Consider the following 27,437-nt stretch of genomic DNA (forward strand, 5'->3'; position numbering starts at 1 on the left):
ATTTAGACCCAAGCGCAACGAACAAAAGACGATGGTCGTGTTCTAAAATTAACAAAAGTGGTCTTCTGGAAGGCTTGAAAGCTAGATGAGGCTCACGGGCCGATGAGAGCTGACCGCGAAGGGGCACGCTAGAGCCGTCAGAGGACAAGCTCGTGTGCATCGGCCCGGAGAGATCCACAGGCGGCGCCCATTTCGTACGGGTAGGGCTGGAAGGGGCATTGGATAACCTTGGCTATGACGACGTTTGAATCGAACGCATAAAGTACGTGAAGCACGTAGAGAAAGATGGACGTTCTTTCACAGTACGGGACGGATCTCAAAGAGGTTTTCGGCAGAAGCTAGTGCGAAGATGCCACCGCTACGTAATACGGAACCCATAAGCCGAAGACATTCCGTGCGAACAAATCTCCGGGAGATCCGCTTGTTTTGTTACCACCACACGAACTTGAGCTGCGCACCGTCATTGCCTTCTGCACGCCTTAGATTTGATGCGTGCGGTTGACCTCTCACGATGGCAGCATCGCCCACGTCTGCAACGACAGAATGGAGCTCGTCGGCATCTGGTAGTTGTTGCGCCAGCCCTGCAAGTGTAAGGTCGAGACTCCCATCGCGAGAGCCTTCCTCGGCGGGTCTACAACCTCTCAGCGTCTAGCAACTCTTCTCCATCGATGAACGCAGACATCATGGCATTGGCCGTTACATCTGTCGCAAGCGTCTTTTCTTGTGCGAAGGAAATTCCTAAATCCTCGAGTCACTCTGGACGGCGACGACCCTGTGATCTGCACGCTGTTCCTACCTTACCTAGGTACCTGGGTGTCGAAGCTGCCTCGGACAATTCAGCGCAGTCGAAGCCAGAGGCCGTGGCGGATATGTCGATCAGAACAAAAGCTCATTGTATTGCCTACCTAGGTAGTTCGCGAAGGAAGACGTGTACAAGGTAAAAACGATGTTGGAAGTTGAGGATGCGAGACGCGCGACGCTGCCGCACAGCCTCCGCATGGCTGACTGCGGCTGAGGATCAGTTCAGCCTGGTTGAGTTGGTGGACAGGCAGCACTTCAGCCTTCCGACCGTTGCCTGTTCATTCCCATCTTCCCCATAGACCAGAACGGAGAATACAGAACATCTTCATCAAGCACTATTTCGTGCATCAAAGTCGCGCATGTCGCGCACCACCTGGGCATCCCCTGAACTCCTCAATTTCCCAACTACGCGCGAGAATGACCAGCGGAACCCCATCCTCCGCTTTCGAGCACGACCCACTGCCCGACTCTACCACACACTTCCGCCTACTACACATCCTGCGCGGCGGTTTTGGCCAGCACGTCGAATGCGACATATCCTCATGGCCAATCGACGATGCACCGCCCTATTACGCGATATCTTATACCTGGGGCGACCCAGCCGACACGACCGAGATCACTGTCAACGGCAAGCCTTTGGTTGTGAGGCGAAACTGCGAATACGTGCTTCAGCAAGCTTTTGCGACGAAAGCTAGTCGTCATTACTGGGTTGACGCCATCTGTATTGCGCAGACGAGTATACAGGAGAGAAACCACCAAGTCGGCATCATGGGCAAAATTTACTCCGGAGCGAAGCATGTTTTCGCCTGCGTTGGGCCACATGCAGACGATAGCGAATATTTGATGGCCGTTGATGGAAGGAAACGCCCTTTTCTCGAGACTGTTTACAGCTGGGGCCAATCGCTTCAGGTCCATGATATGATTGAACCATACTCTCTGTCCCGGTATCGGTTCATGGAAGGGCGTGGACGTGCGTGGCGGAGGTTACGATGTCTCTTTACTATGCCTGCCTCGGAACGAATACGAACGAGCGAAGCATTCCTCACATTTATACGGAGGCCTTACTTCACACGCGTATGGGTCTTACAGGAGTTACATCTAGCCATTAGAGTGTCATACTGTTGCGGGGCAGATTTACAACCGGGCGAGTCTTTCCGAGCACTAGACTCCCTTGTAGAATACTGGGTCAACCGTGAATACCTCGAAGGTCACTTTGGCATGATCAGAGCATTCCTGAGACGGACTTTAGAGACATGCATCCCCGCCTACATACTCTCGAATCGTTCATGGCGGTCGTTATGGTACGGATTGTATTATACCGTACCACAGAGAAGCTGTTTACGGCTTGGTGTATCAGCGCAAAAGCAAGGTCTCGATGAAATGTTACTGGTGCTTCGCGATTTCCATTGCGTGGACGCTCGAGATAATCTTTATGGTATTCTGTCCCTTGTAAGGTGGCCAGAGGGACAGGAGCCGACTCCGGATTACATCAAGGATAACTTCGAGGTTGCTAAGCACGTTCTCAGCTTTTGGGATGTCGATCACGAACTCTCGACATATAATTGTTCTCTACTATTCAAGCTCTTCGATGTTACTTTGGAACTAGAATCTTTACGCAATGCCATTGCGTTACGTTCGAGTGTCACCCATCAAGCGTACTTTCGAATACAGAGCAACCGTACTTCCCAGATTGCCAATGTATCAACGAGTTGGAGTGGTGTACAGATCAGCGATGGTGATCTGATGTATGAATCTATCGGTGATGGAAGGCAGTCTGGGCCGAACTCATACTACATAGGGCGCGAGCGACATGGACGCTTTATTCGGATACAAATAAGCTCAACAGCTACTGTGTGTGCGCCTGTAGATACGAAAGTGGGTGACTGGTATCTAACCGAGGATGACCACCCTACTTCAGAGGATGCGTATAAGCTGATAGTCAGGGAGTCGAAGGGTGGCAAATACCTTGTGGTTGGACCAGCACTGGCAGATTACCAGAACGATCAACGAGATTTTGAGCTCGGAAACGACTATAGGTCTGTGAGAACTTTCGTAGGGTTGTTGGATATCGAGGACATGATGGTCATGGCATGGACGCTGCATCCAATTGCGGCCAACCAAGAGATTTCCGATAAAGAGATCGAAGAGTTTGTTAAAATGCGCGTCTGCGGCTGGAAGAACTCTTCGTATTTCGACAAACTCCCAGAAAACCCTCCGACAAACAGCTCTTACGTGTGTTGAACTGTTTCGATTCAACCCTGGAGCAAGTTGCTCGGACGTCTTGTAGTCAATGCAAAACGCAGGGGGTCTTCCTTTCGACAGTCAATAGCCATTTTGGTACACGTGGAGAGTATATGTTCGACATAGTGCTGGACGACCTGATATGGTTATCGGTCTTTAAGTAACATGGTTGTTTTGGGACAGTAAACAGTAGTGTTTTACCCAGACAAGTTACAACATTAGTATCTTTTCTGCTCGTTATCTACGTTGAACAGCTTCTGCCTTTTATGTGTGACATTTGTGTAACGAACGTCTAGTCAACATGGTGTAGAGCTACAGAGGACGTCGCCAAGCCTCTCATATATACACAGGAGTACTAAGCCGTTTGACGCCCTCAGGAAGATAGGAAGAACCTTGTCTTGTGCTATTAGAACATGTTTCTAGAACCCATGAACTTGAGACAGTTTCTGCGACATGGCGTAGTGTTGCTGTCGCAAGCTGCCAAAGTCAATGACGTTTGACATTGTTCCAAGTTAGTGTTTGGCGGCTTGTTGTTGCAGCCGGGAACCCCACATAACGTCGCCCATATGGAAACGACTCCGCGAACGCATCATGCGTTCAGGACAAGACAGGCAATCAGACAGGAGTTGGCTGCAGATGCGGTCATTAGAGCGGTGATATAAAAGGACCGAGCCGCATCTCCTTTTTGCAATGGGATGGCCAGGAACAGGCTAGCGCAGGAACTAGAAGTGAGGTGTTTCAAGTTGACCTGAACAGGGCACAACTTCGGGAAGGCGCGACCCCGAAACAGTTCACTCTCGTGCCATACGACGTTACTTTCACCACTGCACCGCCCACGACGTGCCCCTCACTGCCAGCAGCGACGCTTTCATCGCCATCCCCTCGCCCTCTTGCTGTCTCGCTGTGCCGCCGTCTCGCCCTCGCCGCCGCGTCAGTGATTCGCATGTCCCCCAACGGATCTCACTCCGCTTCACGCTCCCCCGACCCTCAGCCGCTCCTTCCTCGAAACACGCCCCAATAACGCATGCGACACCTGTAACGCCCTGATAGACCCACGTCCGCGATTCTTTGCGCTTTGTATTGTTGTATTTCCACGGCAACTGGAGTCGCGCTACGGTGACCCTGCGCAAGTCGACCCAGCCACCGATTGCGCCTCATCTCACCTAGCCATTCCTCCGAACGAAGATCCCCCAACGTTGCACGCGCAGAGAGGAATGAGCTAGGATGACGCGACCGCACATCATCAGAGCAGGTACGAATATAGTGAAGAGCGCGCAATTGAAGGTGCGCAGGCTAACTAAAGTGCGTAGACACCATCGACCTGCAGGACAAATCATCGCCCACCGCCCAAGACCACTCCCAGCAGCCCCAACATCCTGCGCCGCTCGGTATTGGCCCAGCAGCGCCTCATCAGCAGGCTGCGATACGGCATGTAGAGCAGGAGCGCACCTCAGAGGAGGCGCGTCTGCACGATGCATGGAGCGATGCTGGCAACACGCTACGAGACGATCCCGGCTCAGACGACGACCGCACTGTCATCAATGGAAACAAGGGCTCAGAGCAAGACGAGCAGGCTGTCAGGCTGAATGGTGGAACGTCCAACGACGGTGATGATGGCGACATGCAGGACGCCGACGTGGAGGAGGACATGGACGACGACATGATGGACAAGATTTCGAGTTCGCCCTCGATAGACGATGGTGGGTATTCTTTACCTTGTTTCCCCTCGACCTGGGCGGCAAGACAAGAGTCTACGACTCCGCAGTCTTCGCCGTTCCTCTCAACGGTCGCTTCTTCCTCCCCGTTTACGAACACGCCCATTCATTTTCCTATTTCTGTCGCCAACGCTCGAAGACCACTCAGCGTCCCAGCGTCCGACATTTCTCATATGTCAAGGGGTCGACCTACATCGATTCCCATTCCTTTTCGATTCCCTATACCCACGGAAAATCAGTCAGCGGAGCATCATCGTGGTGAGTATTCCTGGACAAGGGCCACCAACGCACCGGACGACAGCGATACCATACGGGTCGAGGTCGGTATGAGCCCGAGGACGAGACAACTCAAGGCCGTCGAACGCCGTATTGAGATGAGAGAAGACTCACATGCATCACTAATCTCCGAACTGGACGAGGAGCAGGTCAAAAGCATGTTGAAACCGATCAACCGCGCACTTCTGGACACGCCGGACGATCCGTTCTTAGAACCCGGCCCAGGTCCACCTCGAGGGACGAGCAGCACCCCTTCCCCCGACGATGGTCACTCCGAAGATGAGGAGGGCTCTTGGACCACCGACAGCGATGCCGACTCCTGGAATGAGGACATGGACCAAGACAACGATGATGCATCCAACGACGTCTCTTTCTCTGATGATTCCAGATTTATCGACTCAGGATGGGGAGGCGAATGCTTACGAGAAACAGAGGACATCGATTTCGAATTTGTTTACGCCCTGCACACGTTTGTCGCGACCGTCGAGGGTCAGGCAAATGCAACCAAAGGTGACACGATGGTGTTACTTGACGACAGTAACAGCTACTGGTGGCTAGTACGAGTAGTCAAGGACAATAGCATTGGTAGGCATCCGTCACCAACCTGAAGCTCTTGCTGACTCAATTTACAGGTTACCTGCCCGCCGAACACATCGAGACACCGACAGAACGTCTGGCTCGCCTCAACAAGCACAGAAATATAGACCTCTCCGCAACGATGCTTGGTGATACTGCCGAGAAATCCAAGAACCCGCTCAAGAAGGCTATGCGACGAAGGAATGCTAAGACCGTACAATTCGCTCCTCCAACCTACGTTGAAGCCTCGGACTACGACTACTCGTCTGACGAGGGCGAAGGTGAGCTTTTCGGTGGCCCGGAGCCAAAGCAAATGCAACAGCAACAGGCAGCAACACAAGATGGCGATTCTACACAGGAAGAGAACCTCGAAGTGCAACCTCTCAAAGTTAACGGCGCGAAGAAGGATGGCCAGACTGATGGTGAAGCACGAGGCTCAAGCGAGGAATCTGCCAAACGAAGCGAAGACCGTGAAAGAGGTAGCGAAGACGCGGTCGATCGACCTTTGGATCCCAAAGTCTCTCGGAATGGCACGCTTCGCAACACAGACTCTTTCTTCAAAGACGAAAACACCGAGACACGCAAAATCACCCTCACTCCCAACCTGCTTCGCGACGACTCCAGTACATCGACTACAGGCTCCCGCGAACGCGGCCCTAGCCTCGAAAGTTTGGAGAAGAATGGGTTCGCGGACAAGGTCAAGGACGACAAGAAGAAGAAAGAGAAGAAGTCTGGCATGCTCAGTGGGCTTTTCAAGCGCAAGGATCGTAAAGGCAAGGGCGCACAAGACTCTGTGGACAGCGACATCGAGAAGCCGGAAGAAATGGACCGCAGCTCGCCGCAATCGAAACCATCGGATGAACTTGCAGAACGACCGTCAGCTGAACAGGCAACAGCTCCAGCACCGCTGAGACAGTTGAGCAAGCCCAAGGTGCACCGAAGTCAACGTAACCGAGACGATTCGCCGCAAAAGACAAAGGGTATTTTGAAGACTGAGAGTCCGACTGAGTTGAGCGCCGAGCCAGATGCAATGTCGGATGGACTTGACAATCAGTCGGCCGCACAACATTCTACATCGACCATGCGTTTAGTTCCGCCCGAACAGGATCAGGCAAACAGGCCTTCTGTAGAAGAACAGACCATGTCGCCAGACTCAACATCCGCGCCTACAGGTTCAAGAAACCCATTCAGTAGTATGATGAAGTCACCACAAGAAGGAGAGGTCAAGCGCGAGAAGGTTACCAAGGCGAAGCAGCGCGTGCAGTTGGATGATTTCGATTCAGATGAAAGCAGCGATCCTTTCGCGGATCCTGATGCTCAGGATAAACCAGGCGAGGCTGAGAAGTCCGAGTCTGCTGGGCGCCTTTCTGAGTCTCCAGTACACGTCTCTGCAGCGGACGCACAGCCTTCACAGAAAGAGAGTGTTGCTGAAAGAGAAAGAGAGTCTGAATCCCACCATACTCCAGGCCTATCTACCGATAGCTCAAGCCAAGAGACCAGCTCCCCCATTTCGACGCCTACGCCTGACGACAGCCCTATGAAAACCATTCCAGAGAACAACACGATTTCGACTTTCAGGTCTGACAACACTTCCTCACCCACGCATCATGCATCTGAACCGGCCGGGCCTCCACCTTCACGACCAGCACCGATCCCTACCAAGGATCGCGAACCTTCGCCGCCCGTATCCTCGGAAAGCACAATGCTTCCTGCATGGTCTGACGCCTCGCTCCGCGCTTACCTCGATGATGGTAGCGAAATTCGTGATATGCTCGTCGTTATCAACGACACTACGGGTGTTGTACCTGTTGGTCGTGATCATCCACTGATGAAGGACTATCTCTCCGAGGAGACAAAGACCATGCAAGGCCTGAGTGGCGAACTAGATCGTCTGCTCAACGGGCTTATGGAGAAGCGCATGAAGCGAGCTGGAAGTGGTGCTAGCACCGCACGCAGCACAAGCGCAAACGGCAGTTTGAGGGCGGGGTCGAGATTCTAGACGCTCGCTCATTGTGAGTCACATTATTTGCTTTTTCAGTATACCCTAGGGGCTTGTTTCCTCTATCTTCAACCGGCGTTCTGGGGATTGTGGGACGCATTATGTGGAACGAAATCTTGGGAGAACTTTGGTTTTTTGGGCTGGGGTTCTACTTTCTTGTTCGCTTCTTTATACCTTTGCTTGTCATCACCCATTTTACATCTCTGTTTTCCTCCGGCCTGCATCGTTCGCTCGCTCGCTGCGCGAAATATGTATCCTTATAGGAGCCCTGGTGGTGGCTGGTTTATATCTTCGCTACTGTCTCTAATACCCCTCTTGATTGCTCTGACATAGCGCTCGCTTTTTTGGTTTTCCTTGCTCGTGTATCACAAGTAGCCTTGTACTCGTTAGTCGCATCGGTGCGCTCTTACTTTCTTCGGTGGCGGCGTCGTATTGCTAGCATTTAGTGTACAAACATATACCTCCTGTGGGGGTTCGCCATGCACTTCTTTGTTACCTTGGTGTTACGTGATAAGCAGAGGATCGAAACGCTTTCACTGCCATTGTTAGTCGGATGAGTGTTTGCTACGTCCAAGCTTTTGGCGGTAAAAACAGTCTTTGCTCCTGCCCTCCTTCCTAGCCGCACTCAGACGTCGAAAATCCATATCCGATCCCGTCAAGACCGCGCCGATGCACGAAGTCGACAGAGATTGCGAACTCGACGATCGCGAGCCTGAACCACGTTATATTCCCGAACTGTCTAACGCCGTCGAGAGGTTCCTAGACGCACCCTATGGATCCCAGCTCATCATCCGGTTCTTCGCAGGTATACTCAGTCAACGCGAAGCCGATGAGTACTGCCTTGTGTACACGCCCACCCCTCAACGATACGACGATGTGTGCGCCACAATACCGGAACTCGTGGACCGGGAGGCACCGCAGTTTCAAACTAGGCAATCCGTAAGACAAGCCCTGCCTGGTATCTTCTACCGAGGATTGTATTCGCACGTTGTGGATGAGTACACCCATCAGACGGACTTGATGTCAGGAGAAGTACTATGGGACAAGGGCGAAGGATATACGACAGTAACTCGCAGTATCAAGTGGCTTGTCGAGTGCGCACTGATCCGCCTACCGGATGGAGTTGCTTGTTACGCCGGAGCGAGAACGGCGCTTCAACAGCTTCTCACGCCTCAGCCAAAATACAACAGTAGTAAAGACTACCAAGAGGGGGACCACTTCATAACCATGAAAGCCATCCAACCCGCGCTCTGTCTTTTTACCATGTGGCCCCGTTGCGACGAAGCATCGATAGCAAGCCTGGTCGAGATCGTAATGGACATCGCACTCAACGTGGCCGCAATCTGGGACAGGAACCCATGTTTCTATCCATCATACGTGACCTACCTTGGCGGCTTTTTACAGGCACGCGCCCGCTTCAAGAACATAGTTGAAGCAACTCCATCACTTTACGGAAGTGAGACCACGGTGCTTCCTTACCATACAAGAGTCGCATTGAGGAAGATCAAGTTTAGGGATATCTGGGATGATTTGTGGGCCGAGGCTTTTGCCCTTACCATGGATAAGCCGATTGCAGACTATTTGTACCAAGGAGTGATGGATCAGTTTGCCAGAGCCATGATCAAGTCCAAATCGCAGACTGTGGATATGAAAGCTCTGCTAAGAGGGATGTGGAGAGACGGACGCCTGCAGTTCCAAACATGGAAAGAGATACCCGAAGCGGCTTCTTCGCTGTCAGCAGACAGGATTAGAAAGGGCAAGTTCGGAGGCATTCCACGAAATATGGCTCAGGCGCAAACTATTGGCACCGACTCCTACAACAGCGAGGAGATACACGCGTTTTGGTGCGCAAAGCTGAACGGGCCAGTAGCTGCATCGGCTGGAGCGTCATCAGCAGAAAATGCAAACAACCTGCAAACCGACAACGGAGAAAACGCTGGAGATGACTCCGAAGATGAATACAATCTTGACACGAAAACCCTACGCAACCTCTACGGAAAGGCTTATCTAGAGGCCTACGGAGCTCCCATAGAGCCATTGAAACATGGAGCATGGGATCTAGACATCCCTCAAGATCAGCTCTGCGTTGTGTGTCTTGAGACCCACGGCTTATTAGGTGCCAAAATGAGCGCTTGTGGCCATTACTTTCACTTCGCTTGCATCAAAGAATGGATGAACGGCACTTCACCCAACTCCAATCTTTGTCCTGAATGCCGAGCTCAGATTTGTAATGAACGGAGGAAGGTACGGATGACGGGGTGGATTACTGACTCTGAGGATGACTCTGAGGATGACTTTGAGGGTGACTTTGAGGATGACGAGTATGAGGGAAGTGATTATGGTTATGATGAAGATGAAGACGAATCAATGCAGGATTCTCAAGACCAGCTATCAGGCCTGCAGCCTACGTCAGGATAATATTGAGCAAACAAGGAGACCTAGTGGCAACGTACGCTTCACGGTGTTTAGCTTCTGTCTTTTGCCTTGAATAGGAAGATTTGTCATGATTGCCTACAGCATCTGTTATAGTGAACGGATATCTGATGTACTGCCGCCATCTGGGTAGACGATTCTTACACGTTCGTCACCTCAGTCTGCAGCGCCTTCATAGGCTTCTCATCGAATGCCGCAGCCTCAGCCTCTTCCAGTCCCAAACTCTGCGCAATGTTGTACAACCTAGTCTTCTCCTCGTGCGCAGTGCTGTCACCGAACACAGTGTCCATCTCTTCCAAGCTCTTGCCCCTAGTTTCGGGAATCAAGAACCACGTGAACACAAATGCTATCAAAGCGAAAGCAGCAAAGAAGATATATGTACCGAAGCCAATGGTTTCCAGCATATCGGGTGTGACGAGACCGATGATGAAGTTGCACATCCATGTTGATGAGGTGGTCAGAGACATGGCTTTTGAGCGATTACCAATGTTGTAGATCTCCGATGGAAGTACCCAGCCGATTGGTGCCCAAGAGTACGAGAAGTTGACATCGTAGATGTAGATGAAAGCGATGCCCGTCCAGCCAGCTGCGGGGTGGTCTTTGAGAGTAGATCCGTAACCGCCGATGACACCGCCGACAATCAAGAGGGAGATGCAAGTACCAGCGGCACCACAGAGGAGGAGAGGTCGGCGGCCGATCTTGTCGATGAGGAATAGCGCAGGAAGAGTAGACAGTGTGTTGACTAGAAGATAAAGTTAGTCATCAAGTCTCGTTGCATCTGATGCTGAATCTGATGATCATATACCTATTCCATATACACCAGTTGCGAGCAGACCAGTCGTCTTCCCACTAAGGCCCAGCTGACCAAAGATCGTTGGCGCATAGTAGATGATCGCATTACATCCGATGAACTGTTGGAAGAACATGACACAGCAACCGATAGCGGTACGCTTGAAAGATGGCCAGGTCGAAAAGAGAGTCGAGTAGCCGGAAAGGTACAGCGAGATTCCAGACTTGCCAGGGAACTTCTCGCGATTGTACTGTTCCTCGAACATGACTTCGGCTTTGATGGAAAGATACTCCTTTTGCAAGGACTCATCGTCTGGAGTGGTGCGACGAACTCGAGCGAGCGCTCGCACACCAGCCTCCTCATTATCGCGCATGCAGTAGTAGCGAGGTGATTCGGGGAAGAACAGCATTCCAATACCGAGAACGAGACCGGGGAAGATCTGGAGCGCAAAAGGAACGCGCCACGCAGCATCGCTCTGACCGGTGCAGCCGTTCGGGCCAACGTCGTTCCGTGGGTCGAAGGCAGGTTCTGCCGCAGTGCCACCAGTATACGGGATGTCGGGCGCGCAACGTATGCCTCCAATGTACTGAGTACCGAACTCGAGCCAGTAGGAGACAAGGATACCGAGTGTGATGGAAAGCTGTTGGAGAACGACTAGAGTGCCTCTGATGCCGGCAGTCGAGACCTCACTCATGTACATTGGCACGATCATCGTCAACATGCCAACAGCGAAACCAGCGATTGCGCGGCCTGTGCGTATTGTCAGTATAGATTGCAATCATGTCACACTGGAAGTTTCGTACCTGCAAAAGCCATCGGGATATTGATCGCGCCAGCTTGAAGCGCAGAGCCGATCGTGAAAATGACGACAGCTATGATGATAGACCCTTTGCGACCGAAGCGATCGGCTACTGGTCCGTTGACGAGAGAACCGAACCAAGCGGCGAGTAGCAATGTCGAGACGAACCAGCCCTTAAAGGAGCTGTCTGTAGAGATTCTCGGGAAAGATGCCGCGAAAGACTCCATGGTCAGCACTCCAGAGACGACACCTTGATCATAACCGAAGAGGAAACCGCCCAACGAGGCGAACTATGCATATTAGTTGAAACTGAGGCGAGTTGGGCTTGATACCAACTTACAGCGGATAGCCCAAGGAGATATGGGTTTTGTCTCAGCTCCTTGTAGACACCAATCTTTGGCGCAGCTCCAGCGGCGCCAACATCCTGAATTGAAGACATGTTGGTGATCTTCTTTGTGGATATGCCAACGCCGGCTTCGATGGTTGGAATCAGCTATGAGTAGGCAGCCTAGTGGTGGTAGTGTCGCGTGCTTATATACCTTTGCCGATCGCGTGAGAACTTCACGATCGCAGCTGGAATTCGACACCTTCGGAGCACTGTCGTCCGACTCCATGATTCTCCATGCGTCTACGCCGGTAGTCGTAAGTGCCATGCGGGATCCCCGCATGGTAAAGTTGCCTGATTCAGTTGTGGGAACTGGGGCTCCAACATGACTTATGCTCGGACAGCTGTCGTCCGAGCTCCACAACGCCAACGTGATCTTTAGATCATAGTTCGTCGCATGTAGTACTGCAACACTGCTCACCTTATGCCAGCCCTTTCATGCGAACATCTCAGACACTTTTGCATCTCAATAGGAATTTTGTATCTTCTATTCCAGGATAGCCGATCATGCCAGCCGAATCGAAGGTGGACGCCTTGCGTGCAGCCATACTCGATGTAGCCAAGCGCACGGAAAACCTTCTGTCTCGCCAAGCGACCAATCCCGGTCATCGCATGCTTGTTGCTCTTGCGGGCGTGCCAGGCGCGGGAAAGTCAACAGTGTCTGATGCGCTCGTCTCCGAGCTCGCTGCACGAGGCGTCAAAGATGTTGCTGTTGTACCGATGGTAAGAGCCAACTGCAACCCGCGATGCCGCATCTCTGACGACCACTAGGACGGCTTCCACTTCACTCGGGAGATCCTATCGACTTTCGATGATGCCGAAGTAGCGTTTAAAAGACGTGGGGCACCGTTTACATTTGATGCGGAGGCGTGTGTGACACTTGTCAAGACACTCAAAGAAGCCCCCGTCACCAAGGATGGCGAAGCCGACATCTGTATTCCTGCACCCGGCTTTGACCATGCTGTCAAGGACCCCGTGCAAGACGCTATCAAGATCTCTTCTCGTACTCGACTTGTTATTGTCGAAGGCAATTACACACTTTTGAAGCAAGACCCATGGGATCAGATTGCAGAGATGTGTGATGAAAGGTTGGTCATGGTCATATTTATCGCCTGGCGGGTTGGTACTGACACTCTGTAGATGGTTTGTCGACGCGCCTGTGGACACAGTTCGTGAAAGGTTAGCACAACGTCACCTTGCTGCTGGCATCGAGACGTCGATGTCAGCTGCAATCGCACGAGCAGAGGAGAATGACATTCCAAACGGCGAACTGATACGATCCATGATGGTGAAGCCGGATGTCATCATCGAGAATTGAGGAATCGTGCCATTAAGATCGCGCCTGAGGTCAGAACCCGGACGTAGTGAAGTCCCAATCGAAAGAGTTGAATAACTCATTGGACTCAACGGACCATGGAAATGTACTCAAAGCATCTTTGTCCAGCTCCAGATCCTGTAGTGTACCGGAGTCCAGCTCGCCGTCAGATACCACTTGGTCGAGGATGGCCACGCAGCGTGCTGACAGCGAATCCCCAACAAGCCGTTCACGGAAGGTGGTTCGGGCCAAGCGAACATCGTCGTACCAGATTGCAGTCTCCTCAGCGCGTGGGAAGCTGATGATACAAAGAGTTATTACTAGTGCCGCGTGGAAAAGGAAGTACCTGTAATCCCATTAGCTTAAATGTTCATACGGAGGGTCCAACTAAGGTACTCACGTTGCGTACCAGCCCTCAAGTCTGTTCAAGTCTTGTGTTGCATATTGATGTATCGAAACCACTGTAGAATGTGCAGCTTCAAGACAGATTCGCTTACAGTCCTCTTGGCTTGACTGCATGGCTAAGTCTGGAATCTGGCCTCGCTCGGAGATGGCTCGGCGCAACAATATCTGTCGGAAGATGATGATCTTGAGATTCCAGAACCTCCACCATAGCCGAGAGCGGGCGAATGAATACCATGGAGCTGTCGATCTGGGCGCGTGCGAAAGCTGGAAATATGTCGGAACTGTGTGCGCCCACGCATCCATGGAAGCGTTCAAAGCGAGAGCAGCCTCCGCAGAGAGCCCGGGTTCGGCTAATAGTTTGTTCGAGATATGGTTCGTCTGTAGGTGAAAACTACTCTGCACTCTCAGAGAGGAGTACATAGTCGGTTCATCAACCTCAGTGGGCAGCGTTGTAGTTTGTGGCGTAAGTGACTAGCATGGGTCAGTTTCGCAACGGCTAAACAAACTTCGCTGGATGACCATACCTCGTCGTGGATGTTCAGCACAGGATGAACATCCATAGTCTCTTGATCAGGCAACATGATGGCGCGACCAAATGTCGTCGAAGCTCCACTGTCGAAGATGTAGAGACCCCACCATACTCTACGTCTCGTCTCGCGCTCGATCAGGGTGATGTTCCAGTGAGGAAGTTCTCTGTGGAGGGCTAAACTAAGCGCTGTGCGAACACCGAGGCCCAACAAATTCCACCCCGTATTTGGGCTGTTGCGCTTTTGACTGAGGTTGCTTAGGAGTATGAGTGCTTGCACAGAGGTCAGACTGGCAGCTTCAAACACCGACTCTTCCTGACCCAAGGTCAAAGCCCGGCGGTATAGGTAGTCTTCCAGTCCGATTTGATCGTTATTCAACGACCACGCCCCAAGTGCTATGATCGCATGAGAAAGCATGTTCCATGACTTCTTCGAGGGCCGCGGGACGACTTCATGGTATTGGGCTCGGAATGTTGCTTCGTGAACAAATGGATAGACTACGTGGTAGTTGGCAAAGTAGGCATCAATCAAGCTCGATGACAGCTGTGTTGTGAGAGCTGCATGCGAGATATGCGATGATGCCAATACGTTTCGAAAGGAAGCGGATGGGGTCGCCACACTCTGTTGGGGTCGAGGAACAGACTGGTGCAAAAATCCGGCCCAATCAAGCAAGCATCGAAGGAAAACTACCCCAGAAGTCGAGCCTAGATAGTTTCAGTCACGCGTTTTGCTCTTTGAATGAAGCGACTAACCCAAGTAACCTACACCAGTAGGCTCGACTGATAGGGCGGCCATGCCATCCGTCAGCCCATCCACATTGACGTCTTCTTCCTGCCAATTGAATCCATCGACATTGTTGGGCACAGCTTCAGGTAATGCAGGCTCATGTGTGCTTGAGTGGGTGCTCCCCTGGGGGCTTGGAGCTACTTCTGGCGTTTGAGACTGAATGAGAACCGACCGTGCAGAACCAGCCACATTTGGAGATGACAACAAGTCTTCAATATCAACTCCGGGTAGCAGCTGCGTGACCAGTGATTCCAGGCTATGCAATCGCTTCTCTACACCCGTGAGGTATGCCCGTGTCAAGGGTGATCTAGCGACTTTGCCACTGTAATGGCAGTGCGAGCCGCTATGGGCGCAGGAAGTGCATATTGGCGCGTCTTTCGAACACTTTAGCTTCTTCGCGCGACAACGATCGCATGAGAGAGCATCGCGTGGTCTTCGGTGCTCCATGCATGGAGCTTCTCTAGTGTGCAGAGGTGGGGGCGGGATGCGGATGCAGAAGCATCGCCGCGCACCTTGGAGTGCAGCTCACGCGCTGATCTATGCCGAAATCGGGCCGAAAGGCTGCGCACCTCTCGCGTCCTCGACTCTTCAGCCTCCAGAGCTGGACAACTTTGTCATCCTCTTCAATTGAAATATAATCGGCACCACACCCGCTCGTCATTGTGAACCTTGGAAACGTCTGGAAACGCCGTCGCACGTACCAAACTCGCTGTCATTTTTTATTTGCATAGGCACCCGAATCTACTCCCCGCAATGATGCAGCTACAGACAGTCAGAGAGACAGTTTACACAGCTCTAGAATGGCTACGAGTTCCTATCCTCGTCCAAAGTCGGGGCAATCATGATCGCTAAGATCCTCCGTCTCCACCCTCTCCACGGAATGCCAAAGCCAATCCTCGAAGTATCTCTTGTCGAAGCCCCTGTCTCTTGGAGCATCACACCTGTTAGACCTCCATCTATCCGACAGCGATCCAAAGTCTCCGTGAGAGGCAGGGTTGTCTATCAGGGCCTTCATCTCTTGTGTATTCTCACCGTCTTCGCCCACACAGACGAGCAAAGCCTTGTACGCCTTCTCAGCGAATACACTTACTCGCGCCTCATCACTATGGAAGAGACTGAGCTGTACCGCATAACAGTAGATATCCGCCTCGGGGACTTTGGCAGCGCCTTTGAACTCCTGGAAGCCATCAGTATAGACTTACAGTCTCACTAAGCCAAATCACGTACCTTGTTCAAGAGGTCGACTATCTTCCGAAGGTCGAAGAATGCCTCTTCAGGCTTGGAGCTGGCATGATCTGTTGACTCAAATGCGTCCTGGAGACGAGAGATTTCCTCACGACGCGCGTCGCTGGCATTCCGATGAGTAGCTGACAGCGAGCAGATTGCACACGAACAGTGGAACCCGAAATGCTTCTTCAGGTAAGCTTGGCGAACACTGGCACTTCCAGAGTCGGTGTAGCAGATACTTATCTCTTCTCCAGCGCTGAGATCGCGAGTGACATGGATCGTCTGCACCCCCATGGAGTCATTCCAATTGTAATGGCTATTTGGAAGGCAGCTGTGATTGATGAAGCTGATGGTGGGAAAGATTGCAATGGCAGACAAGTCGCTGCCGCAAGCCATCGAGTTTGTTTTGAAGATACCACCGAGGACGTACTTGCCAGTGTAGCTGTTGTGAAGTGAAAAGAACTGTCGCTGCTGAGTCTTGTCCAGGGCCTTTAGATCTCGTGCGAGTCGAGCCTCCAGTTGCTCGTTGGACATGTTGTTAGGTATCATGAGCAGCGGTTTCTCGGAGAGGATACGGGTGCCTTCAGGAACGTCGGAGCGGGTGACCAGGCCTCTGCCTTTTCCGGGGATCTTTCGAACATCGTAGAGTGAGGAACTCATCGTACGGGATGCGGCGGTAGTCAAGCTGACTGCAGAAGTCAAGTATAATCTTTTGCAAGCGCCGATGATGTGGTAAACTTTTGTGATCTGCAAGCTCTTACCTGACGAGCAGCTACTGCGCACACTGTGTTGCAAGTGAGGGCAAGAGAAGGGTAGGGGCCTAAAAGAAATGCATTGTGAGTGAGTGAGTGAGCTATTCACACCAGCTAAGCGCAAACCAGAATCTCATCACGCTGTCAAGCCGCTCTATCACCGCTCAAAACCACTGTTTGCTCTCACCCAATACAATCAACCTTGTGGGCTTCTGTCCAAGGATATCTCACACCCTCAAGTTTGCGGATCAGCCTGATCACGACCGCCAGAGCCAATCCTCAAACTCCGTCTCGTCCAGATTTCTGGGAACCGCGGTCTTGTTATTCCTCCATCGCTTGGAGACTCCAAAGTTGCGGTGTGTATTCGGGTTCCTCTGGAAGTCCTTCATCTTGCGTGTCTCCGGGCTATCGTCCCCGTCGCAAATGAGCCGAGCGTCGTATGCTCTTCCCGCAAAGACGCTAGCACGAGCTTGATCGCCATGGGTAATGGCGACCTGGAACGCATCGTAGTACAGTCTTGCATCCAGGATCGTGACGCATTTGAACTCCTCGTTCAGGACACGTACCATTTCTCGGCAGTCTGCTAAGACCTTGACCTAAATGAGACGGACAGGAGTTAGCAAATGTCTTCCTAGATATTATCGAGCCAGTTCAAAGGGTATGGCTAGCTTTAGTTGCGGTACGTACTACAGTGCGTCAGTGGTTATAAACACGAGTAGGGGTGTCCAGGTGAAGGTACCTGGGCTGTTCATGACGCGGCTCGGGTCACCGATGTCTTCATCGAGTTGCGCGATGCGGGTGCGGCGAGCATCACTCTTTTGTCTTTCCTCAATTGGCAGTGAGCAAAGACTGCAGTCGCAATCAAACCCGAACAAGCCTCTAAGCTTAGCGCGTCGCGCCTGATAGGTCTCAGGATCTTTATAACAGATTGTGATCTCTTCTCCCGCTTTGATGTCTCGAAGGGCGTGTATGGTCTCGCTGCTTATCGTGTCGTTCCAGCTATGGTGGGAGTTGGAGTCGCAAGAGTGATTGATCAGGCAGATGGTTGGATACACGCCACCGATCGGCGAGCCCGGTCCACATGGTAAAGCATTTGTCTTGAAGATACCAGAGAATATGTTGCTATTGGAATGGTTGTTGTGAAGACCGAGGTACTGGCGTTGTTGGTCCTTGGAAAGAGATTTCACTTTCGCCAACACAGCATTATCGACCATATCCGCTGTGGAGACTAGAGTGAACAACGGATTCTCACACAGAATACGAGTCCCCTCCGGTATATCGGCACATGCGACAAGGCCGTTTCCCTTTCCCGGGATCGATCGCTTTTCGTAGAGCGGCGACGTCGTTTCGTCCGCGTGGGATGAAGGTGTATCGGGAAACATGTCGAATGAACTACCAAGGTACGAGGATGGAATTAGTTACGTTCCGGGGTTTAAAAGACTTTATAGAATATGATTGCTATCATTTAAGTAGGCAGGCTTGCAATCTGTTGATAAGCAAACGGGGCAAGCCGTCGCGCTTTGACCTCTTATGTGAGTGATTGCCTGCGCTGCTGTGTAACCTCGACTATGCAGTCTCAAATATTGGCTGCTGCATGCAGGATGAAACGCGCATACTGCGTACATGAGAATACACTACATCTTTTGATCACGTATAACGACTGGGTACTTAGATAGAGGCTGAAGAATTGACAACAAGTCATTGCAAGCCAGAGATGTTCGCCGTTCATGGGCGATTGCACGTTCGCATTTGTTTCGGGTCTCGTAGTAAGAGACTACACGAGCTCCAATAAACATAGCTATGTGTTTCGTAGTTACATGTGGAGATGTTTAGGGCTTTCCAAGGTTGAATTTTGGAATGTACTGTCTGCAACTGCCAATCGCGAACAAAGTAGGGTAGCATCGCATCAGCCTTGGCAGCCTGATCCGGCGTGACATTATGCACAAGTTTATACCTATCTACGCATCAGACAATGGTGAGCGTCGCTTCAATTGTTGGACTTTTTACACGTACGTAGCGCCAAGTATTGGAGTATGTACCACAAGTTGCAGATGTCTCTCACATCTTGGGCAGCATTCCATCGACAGGTGGCTTATTGGCGTAATGACAAACGCGCGATCGCCGGATCTGTCAGGAGAACTCGCACCAGAAACAAAGAATTGCGGCTCGGACGGGTATGAATTTTGGTTCGAACGTGGATCCTGAAAGCCCAGTCGTGACCCTGTCCCAGGAAAGTGCAGTGGAACTCTTAACCCTCGAACCACCCCTTCATTCTCAGAATTACCACAACACATTCATTACTTGAAATGCCCAACGTCTGAGCGTTTGCGACCAGCGATCACGTCATATCACTTGTTACAACACTCACCTTCCGCCCCAGCCTATTCCTACCCTTGATACCTTCCTCAATCATCCCGCCGGCTTGGAAGCACCCTTGTTACCAATATGTTCATCAGGTCTACCCTTGTCGCCTGCGCGCTTCTCTTGTTGACTACCTCTGTAGTCGCTCAAGGTGTCAGCCCCGATTTCACACCCGGTCGCTGTTCCTTCGACGCCGTCATCACTCAGGATTGCTGGGACAACCACGACAACACTTACGTCGATCTCTCACCCGTTTATGATGGCGCTGGCAACCAGTTTATGGAGCAAACCGACTTCATTGACTTGACCGATGGACAGACGCTCACCGGCGTGGTTGCTGGAAAGAAACTAAAGATTGGATATGAGAGGGACAGTATCGGATGTGTGTACTATCGCGAGCCCCTGGGATTCCAAAAGTACTGACACGAGATAGTCATCTACGGCGACGCTGAATGGCCCAACCAGAATGGAGACAGCGAATTCAATTGCACCACTAAGCCGTGGGACAACCTGCCGCTGGATTGCAACGATAGTAACCGCAATCACCGAGTTAGTTCCCAAGATACTCTTCTGTTTACTCCTACTGACTATCACTGAAGTCTCAAGCCCTGACCTGCGAATTTGACTGCGCAAAGCCCGAGTCAGACTTCACCGTGAAGCGCGCGCGCTCCGAGGCGCTCCCCGAGATGCTTTCGATACCACCCAGTCCAGCCGCTATCAACTCATCCTCTGCAGACTACGCCCCAGGATTCTGCTCCTTCAAGCTGCAACTCTTCCAGCAGTGTCTTCACACGCCCGCAGAAGGCTGGCACAACCAGATGCTTGGCATGCTTTACAGCGTCGAAGACAACAATCGTAAATCCGTGGTCACGTACCCCGAGGGGGCTGGTCGTATCGACAAGAGTGCTGTGAGGCTGTCGGGCATGGGTGGCTTGATTGTATACTACAATCCGGACGACAGGCAGATGTACTTTGCGTTTGAGCCGAAGGGTGGCTACTGGAGCACTCTGACTACCAACACCCCGGATGCCATGGGCATGTGCTCTTGGAACCCGTGGACGCGCGCCGAGACTAGCTGTGATGAGAACCACCAGAACGATCACCCGAGGGTAAGTCATCCTGGGATTCCTTGATGGTACGATGACTAACGGCGTTGTAGCTTTCGGACATGACCTGTGGGTTCTGGTGCTAGGGAACCCAGGGTGAAGCCAGCGATGGCACATTGGAAGGATGCAACATTGGCGTTTTGTTGACATTGCCCAAGATGGCTGCCTGGATATACATTGCGTGGCCAAAGGGTGTTGGAGGATATGTTGAAGGTACTCGTCTTCCGGCTTAACAGGTGCTAAGCGTGCTGGCGTTGCATATGTCCATATCTCCAGTTGGGATATATTCCTGCTTTCTGTCAAAGGCCTGCCGCCATGCTTCCGACCTGGATACATGCTTATGCAATCGTGCGCTAGTAGAAGCTATGGCATGTCATCGAGACGCGTTCTGGGGCTGTTCGTGACGCGTGAGTTGCAACAATTTATATCCCAGCCACCAACCGTGCCAGATCGAGACACGGACAAAGACGACAGGTATGACGTTTGTGGTCTCCGCTCACTGCCCATTGGCCGGATTGGGTGCTGTGCCACGCGCAGAGTGCACGAGCAGATCACATGCCGCGAGCAGCAGGTACAGCCAGGAAGCATCGGTCGCCCTGACGTAAGCAGCGGATTGCACGGCCACACTCAACGCGTGACCCGGCAATGGATCGTAAGGTACCCGAGGGAGTTTGCGACTGTTACGTGGTGTTGTGGTTCAAGATTGGAGGAGCGGACACGCCATTCCGTAATAGCCAAAGCCCCCGCGCTCGTGACCCGCTCCCGAGTCCTTCGACGCCTCAGTACCGTAAGCTCAAGTCGACGATAACAAATAGCAGAATTGCGCGGAGTCATACACGAAGACCTTCCTGTAGGCGTTACCGTTGCGCACACACGTTGCATATTGCATGCAGGTACCGTCTCGCTGGATTGAGGAGCCTCGGCGGTATTCCAGCCCTTATCAGAGCCAAAGTCCGCCAGCTCTCAGCCGGTGCAAGCCGACCGTAATCCACCACCACTATGTCGACGGCGGGCTCCAATGCTTCTCCACCGCCGCGCACGCAGAATGCCCAGCACACGCGCACCTACCAGGCCTGCATCCCGTGCAGACGCAGGAAGGTGCGATGCGGTACGTTGACTCTGTAGTGTGCTTATCGCGCAATTGCTGATATACCTCAGATCTTGGCCCTGTAGATAACCCACACGACCCGCCCTGCGTGCGATGCAGGAGGGAGAGTAAGGAATGCTTCTTCTCTGCGACACGCCGGAAGCGCAAGGCCGACGGCGAGGACGACTATGACGAGGTCGACGACTACGAGGTGCGCAATGGCAGGAAGCGCCAGCGCTCAGATGGCCTGCCCGAGCCTCTGATCACCACGACGAACAACCCGGCGTACATATCGCAGCCTCTAACCCCAGGCGGCTCCATCGGACGATACGAACCGTTGCGACGGCCGAACACCTCGGGCGGCCACCAGCGGACGCCCAATGAGGAAGAGGACCAGAAGGTGAACAACGAGACGGTCGCGACACTGCAGGCGGGCGAGGTCTACAGCGGCCACGATGCGCTGAACCTCCTGTTCGAGGCGGCTGGCATGAACAACCACCACCGCACCGGAAGCAGCTCGAGCATGCAGCGACCGACCCTCGGCAGCACACCAGGCTCGCAGACCAACTTCGCAAGCCCCCGGCCCAACACATCCCATGCGCGCGCCAACTCGCGCGCCACCGTCGAGCCCTCGGTCGATCCGGCTATACAGCAACCCATGCTGCCCGACCCGCCGAACGAAGCTGCCTTCGCCGACGCCGTGAGAGCCTGGTCAAAGTTTCGCTTTGTGCGCGCAGGATGGCTCACGGCAAAGGAAGCAATCGCATACATCGACTACTTCTACGCCTTCCTGTCGCCGCTCACACCAATCGTCGTGCCCGACTACCGCGATCATGCCTTTCACGCAAAGCTGCTTAAGGAGGAGCCTATGCTGGTCATCACCCTATTGACCATCTCGGCGAGGTATTCCCAACCCAGCGGCTCGAGTGGTGTTGGCGCAACATCTCGGTCATACCTCATCCACGAGAAACTATGGAAGTACCTGCAGGGCATGATAGATCGCATGATCTTCGGACAAGAGCAGTTCGGCGGCGGCTTCTGTGGCGCAGGCCAGCAGCCTGGATCCGACGTGAACCCTCTGTCGCGGAAGGGCCTTCGTACACTTGGCACTGTCGAGAGTCTGATGCTCCTTACCGAATGGCATCCTCGCGCGCTGCACTTCCCTCCTGGCGATGACGACGACGAGCTCGTTCTCCCCGACGATCCCTACGAGGCAGGACCGAAGGCTGATATGTACAAGGGTGTGGGCGACAAGCGCATCGATAGTTGGCTGGAGCCGTGCTGGCGCAGTGACCGTATGTGCTGGATGCTGCTGGGCAACGCCATGACGCTCGCGTTCGAGATTGGCGTCTTCGACGAGACGAACGAGACCGAGTTCGAAGAGGCAAATCAGCACCTCTCACATGCGACAGTGAAGGCCTACTACCGGAGGAAGAACCATCTTCGCGACTTGCTCATAATATACGTCACCCAGACCAGTGGCAGACTGGGCCTTACCTCCATGCTTCCCAAGCTTGAGCGAGATGAGAACCTAGTTGGCGGACCCTCACCACTTGAGCTATATAAGGAGCGCATCAGTCGCATCAAGGCCCCTCCAGCTCAGTTTGGAATGCGCTCAGATGGCCAGCGCCTTCCGCTCGAATCCATCGCTACCCAGGAACGCCACGCTGTTCAAGATCTTGTGCTCGACTTCTGGGCTCGCATTGCCAAGGTCATGGAGATGGGTAACCTGAAGTTGTTCTCCAATCGACGCAAGACCAGGGAGTTGCTCAAGTCGGGAGGCTACGAGGAGATGCTTAAGTTCTTCCAAGGGCCATTGGTGGAGTGGAGGAAATGCTTCGACCGAGCCCCTCAAGGTAGGATTATCAATGCATTGCTCTCACACACTCTGTCTAACAACCTCTAGTACCGGCACAACTCCGCCACGTCCTCATCATCGAGTTTGAGTACACGCGTGTATATCTCAACTCCCTCGCTCTTCAGGCGGTGGTAGAACGCTGCACGCACAACACTCCGCTACAGACACATGCTCAGCCCAACGGCATGAACGGACGCACTCCAAACAGCAACGGCAATGGCACTGGTAACGATGACGGCGGCGCTATTCCCTTTAGTACACTCGTCAAGTGGTACGCGAACGATCGCCACTACATCAACGAAGTCATCGATGCGTCACGCAACGTACTGAAAGTCGTGGTGGAGGGTCTGCATCCTGGTGGCTATCTACGGCATGCGCCAGTGCGCACGTTCTTCCGCATCGTCAGTGTGGCCATAATTCTGCTCAAGACATTTGCGTTGGGCGCAACCGAAGAAGACGTGGCTGTCAGCCTTAGCCTGCTCAGCGACTCGGTCGATGCCCTACGAACGAGCATAGTCGACGATGTGCACGTCGGTAACCGCTTCGCTGATCTCGTCGAAACCCTGACCCACCGCATCCGTTCGCGCTTCGTGCGCCTTGCTGCCAACGGCTCGAGTGGCATATCCCGCGCTGGAAGCAAGAGCCCGAACCAGCCACCGTTGATGCCTCCGCCCGCTCCACTCAACAACACCAACCACCTTGCACCGGCATACATGGGATCACAGCAAACAGGTTTTTCTGGTACTGGTACCAGCGTGCCCGGCTCCCCTAGTATGGGCCTCGGTGCCAGCGGTCGCGCGACACCTCTTTGGGGTATTTCAGCCGAACCCTACGACCCCAACAGCAATTCCATCAGCATCATGCCTCCGCCTGGCAACTATCAGAAATACCAGAACAACAATACAAACAACAACAACTCCAACGGCAATAACAATACCAACTGGAGTCAGTGGGCAAATAGTGGTGCGAGCTGGGGCGCCGGCCAAGATCAGGATTGGCTTGCGCTGCCACTTGATCCTTTGCTGGATCAGTGGGGTGCGGAGATCAATCAGACGGCTATGGGACCGGATATCGGTGGCATGGACATGTTAGATATTCTTCTGAATATGGGCGGGCCGCCGGGCAGTGCCTAGGCTATGTGTTCTGGGCCATGCGGACGGGAAGGATGATGAATTTTGGTATGAGAGAATACGTCAAGGTATCCTGCTGGAGTAGGATGCCACGATGTTATGAAAATGTCATGGAGATGAGATGGACGTCTATATCTCTATTTGATGTGGTCTTGGGACGGGAAAATATTCACAGGCGATACCGATTTATGGGTTGCGGTTTCGAGCCGCTTTTCGTGTTCAATTCGTCCAACGTCGTTTCTAGTGAGACACATAGGAATGACAAAAGAAAAGCACGGTGTCTGCTTTACTTGGCACATGGGATTCTTGTCTCCTGGAAAGACCTTGGTGGTGTGAGGCGAGTGCTGAACAGCACATTCGTTCGTAACCCGACGAAAGCCACTTTGGGAAATGTCATGTCTGTGGTCTTCGGTGACCTCTCCAGTTTGTTGACGGAGGGTCGGTTCACTGGACTCCATACTTGACTCCGAACGTCCTCATGGAAGTTGTGATTAGATGCGTGGCGATTACGTTAACCTACATAGGCCACATTCTCGAGCGGTGAACGCATTGTAGCCTCTAGGGTCGTCCCTGACACTGCCGAAGTAAAGAGAACTAGTCCTCCCTTTCATTGTCGCGACATAACTGAGCATAGTACATTTCACTTGACTCAAGCGAAAGTCAAAGGTTTTGCCCTCTCTACTCCTCTTCATCGACAGACGCAGACCATCACAACACACTACCCAGAGATGGCCGCTAAGGAGCCTTCATATTTCGACGCGGTGCCTCTCCCCAGGTGAGTTTAATGCCGTATAGCACGACACAACACTAACTATTAGATAGCATCGCAGTAACTTCACCTACTGTTATTGTCAAGGTCGGTGCTGAAGGCAAAGAGTACATCCTACATACCGAACTCCTTAAGCACCACTCCGGCTATTTCCGTGGCGCACTAGCCGGCGCATTCAGAGAAGCCGAAGAGGGCGTTATTCCCATTACCGACATCGATACCGACGCATTCGATGCCTTTGTCGACTGGATATACCGCAGTACCCTAAACACCTCGCTACGACTCGGTTCTCCCAAAGCCGACAAAGGTTCTTCCGTCTCAAGTCGAACCTACATTCTAGCAGATCGGCTCCTCGTCCCCGGCCTCAAGTCCGCGCTTATGGACATTTACTTCGAATTTTTCCTTCGCCCGAAGATAGTGGTACCACGCTGCCGCATGATCGTTGAACTTTTCGGTAATTTGCCTGAGTCGGATCCATTGCTACGGTTTGTGGTGGATATATGGGTTACTCGCAAGGCGGTTTTCCATATGATTGATTGTGAAAAGGTGGATGCGTTGGATTTACCACAGGATTTTCTTGTGAGATTGATGTTAAGGATGAATGAATTGGGGGAGACGCCGCCGGAGCTGGAGAGTTTTAAGAGGGAGGATTATAGTGAGGTTTTGAGGATTAATTAATAGCGAAGGTTGATTCCGAAGGTTTAAAATAGTAAACACAGCTGTGATCCTCGATTGTGCATTAGAATCGTTGACGAGGGAGGTGATGTTGAAGAGTAAGAGAATGCACTGTTAGGAGATGTTTGAAGTGAGAGAGCCAGATATCTCTCACCTTATGCGATCTGCCGGCCATCTTGCTATAAGTGGCAGCGATTGTTGCGGATCTTCTTCGTACTTCTTCTCACCTACACCCTGCCTTCCGCTATTCATCCAACTTGATCCTTGCTGACCAAGGGCGACATCTGCATCCAGCTATACCAACAATAAACAAAGACACACCACTTCAAGAGCGATGCTATGAAGAAGAACGAAGCACCTCGCACAAGGTATATGACTGATCACATATATATGAAACATTCGAGATGATGCTCATGCCGTACAGTGCCGTTGCCGCATCAGAGACCGTCGTCATCGTCTTCAAACTACGCGAGAAGCAAAAACGCTATACCATACACAAACGGCTGTTGACATACCACTCAGGATACTTTCGAAGCCGCCTTGCCGACGGATCGGAAATCTTATACTTTCCCGAGCTCGGAGATTTCGATACCATGGATTTCGACATTCTCGTTGACTGGATGTATGAAAGGAGCCTTCCTTCCCTGATCGACATGGACAGTGAGGAAAACAGGCTGAACGTTTACCTACTAGCGGAAAATCTATCGATCGGAACCTTGAAGAACGCATTGATGGATAGCCTGTTCGATTGGCTGTCAGATGGCTATCTCAGTGCGTCGAATGTCGACTTGATCTTCCAAGGGGACTTGCCCAAGGATGATCCTCTAATCCGCTTGGCTGTAGATGCGTTCTGTTACAATGAAGGCGTGGAGGATATCATTGTCAACGGGGAGGAAGGTGCTGATCACCTGCCACAAGAATTCTTGGTTCTTGTTCTTCGAAAGATGCATCATCTCAGCAAGCTACCGGAGGCCGATCGTAAGCTCAAACGCGAGGACTACAAGACCGCTGAGTGTGTGTCACCTGAGGACAAAGACGGAGAGTGAAAGGTCTCACGTTTGGAGAACGGAAGGAAAATGTGTCAATGCTTGGTGCAGGCAGTACAAGAATGGATGGCCGCTTCGGCAAAACAAGGACAGCATGGCTAAGAAAAGCGTGAATGACTTAAGAGAAATGCAATCAGTTTCAAAAACCCCGGTGGAAGGCGTTGACAATGACATGACTGAGTGAAACAAAGGTGTTGGTCGTGAGTCTGACGCAGCTTTGCAGCTGGCCCGTGCTTACATAAGTGAGGCTCCGCTGCCTTGTTAGCGTCGCGCTACGAGCTTCCCCAGCGCCATTCGTCATTTCGTATGAGCAACATTACCTTCACCTCCGTCAGCTGCCTTTCAGCCTACACACCCTCCACCAGTCATTTACACGTC

At 52.4% G+C, this 27,437-nt stretch overlaps 8 protein-coding genes across 8 annotated transcripts; 5 read left to right on the forward strand and 3 right to left on the reverse strand.

Moving 5' to 3' along the window:
* Window positions 1–4,266: 4,266 nt before the first annotated feature.
* J4E93_002600 (uncharacterized protein) lies at window positions 4,267–7,608 on the forward strand (the record flags this gene model as incomplete). The annotated part of the gene is made up of 4 exons (XM_049340542.1): window positions 4,267–4,294; window positions 4,353–4,742; window positions 5,001–5,618; window positions 5,666–7,608. The coding sequence occupies 4 exons, from the start codon at window positions 4,267–4,269 to the stop codon at window positions 7,606–7,608; spliced, it is 2,979 nt and encodes a 992-aa protein (XP_049202864.1).
* A 669-nt stretch (window positions 7,609–8,277) lies between these two features.
* Window positions 8,278–10,026, forward strand: J4E93_002601 (uncharacterized protein; the record flags this gene model as incomplete). The annotated part of the gene is made up of 1 exon (XM_049340543.1): window positions 8,278–10,026. The coding sequence occupies one exon, from the start codon at window positions 8,278–8,280 to the stop codon at window positions 10,024–10,026; it is 1,749 nt and encodes a 582-aa protein (XP_049202865.1).
* Window positions 10,027–10,181: 155 nt separating this feature from the next.
* On the reverse strand, window positions 10,182–12,069 carry J4E93_002602 (uncharacterized protein; the record flags this gene model as incomplete). The annotated part of the gene is made up of 4 exons (XM_049340544.1): window positions 10,182–10,783; window positions 10,847–11,581; window positions 11,635–11,920; window positions 11,971–12,069. The coding sequence occupies 4 exons, from the start codon at window positions 12,067–12,069 to the stop codon at window positions 10,182–10,184; spliced, it is 1,722 nt and encodes a 573-aa protein (XP_049202866.1).
* A 453-nt stretch (window positions 12,070–12,522) lies between these two features.
* J4E93_002603 (uncharacterized protein) lies at window positions 12,523–13,333 on the forward strand (the record flags this gene model as incomplete). The annotated part of the gene is made up of 3 exons (XM_049340545.1): window positions 12,523–12,738; window positions 12,787–13,103; window positions 13,156–13,333. 3 exons carry the CDS (start codon window positions 12,523–12,525, stop codon window positions 13,331–13,333), a joined length of 711 nt encoding a protein of 236 aa, XP_049202867.1.
* Window positions 13,334–13,363: 30 nt separating this feature from the next.
* On the reverse strand, window positions 13,364–15,709 carry J4E93_002604 (uncharacterized protein; the record flags this gene model as incomplete). Its single annotated transcript, XM_049340546.1, has 5 exons — window positions 13,364–13,676; window positions 13,731–14,206; window positions 14,260–14,966; window positions 15,015–15,370; window positions 15,618–15,709. 5 exons carry the CDS (start codon window positions 15,707–15,709, stop codon window positions 13,364–13,366), a joined length of 1,944 nt encoding a protein of 647 aa, XP_049202868.1.
* A 153-nt stretch (window positions 15,710–15,862) lies between these two features.
* Window positions 15,863–16,935, reverse strand: J4E93_002605 (uncharacterized protein; the record flags this gene model as incomplete). The annotated part of the gene is made up of 2 exons (XM_049340547.1): window positions 15,863–16,225; window positions 16,276–16,935. The coding sequence occupies 2 exons, from the start codon at window positions 16,933–16,935 to the stop codon at window positions 15,863–15,865; spliced, it is 1,023 nt and encodes a 340-aa protein (XP_049202869.1).
* Window positions 16,936–19,472: 2,537 nt separating this feature from the next.
* Window positions 19,473–24,572, forward strand: J4E93_002606 (uncharacterized protein; the record flags this gene model as incomplete). Its single annotated transcript, XM_049340548.1, has 6 exons — window positions 19,473–19,770; window positions 19,995–20,497; window positions 20,548–20,563; window positions 21,566–21,592; window positions 21,653–23,437; window positions 23,488–24,572. 6 exons carry the CDS (start codon window positions 19,473–19,475, stop codon window positions 24,570–24,572), a joined length of 3,714 nt encoding a protein of 1,237 aa, XP_049202870.1.
* A 725-nt stretch (window positions 24,573–25,297) lies between these two features.
* On the forward strand, window positions 25,298–27,059 carry J4E93_002607 (uncharacterized protein; the record flags this gene model as incomplete). The annotated part of the gene is made up of 4 exons (XM_049340549.1): window positions 25,298–25,344; window positions 25,392–25,917; window positions 26,329–26,381; window positions 26,438–27,059. 4 exons carry the CDS (start codon window positions 25,298–25,300, stop codon window positions 27,057–27,059), a joined length of 1,248 nt encoding a protein of 415 aa, XP_049202871.1.
* Between the last annotated feature and the right edge of the window lie 378 nt (window positions 27,060–27,437).

Source organism: Alternaria ventricosa, assembly GCF_023758065.1.
Source record: "Alternaria ventricosa strain BMP 2768 chromosome Unknown scaffold_3, whole genome shotgun sequence".
NCBI classification, from domain to species: domain Eukaryota; kingdom Fungi; phylum Ascomycota; class Dothideomycetes; order Pleosporales; family Pleosporaceae; genus Alternaria; species Alternaria ventricosa.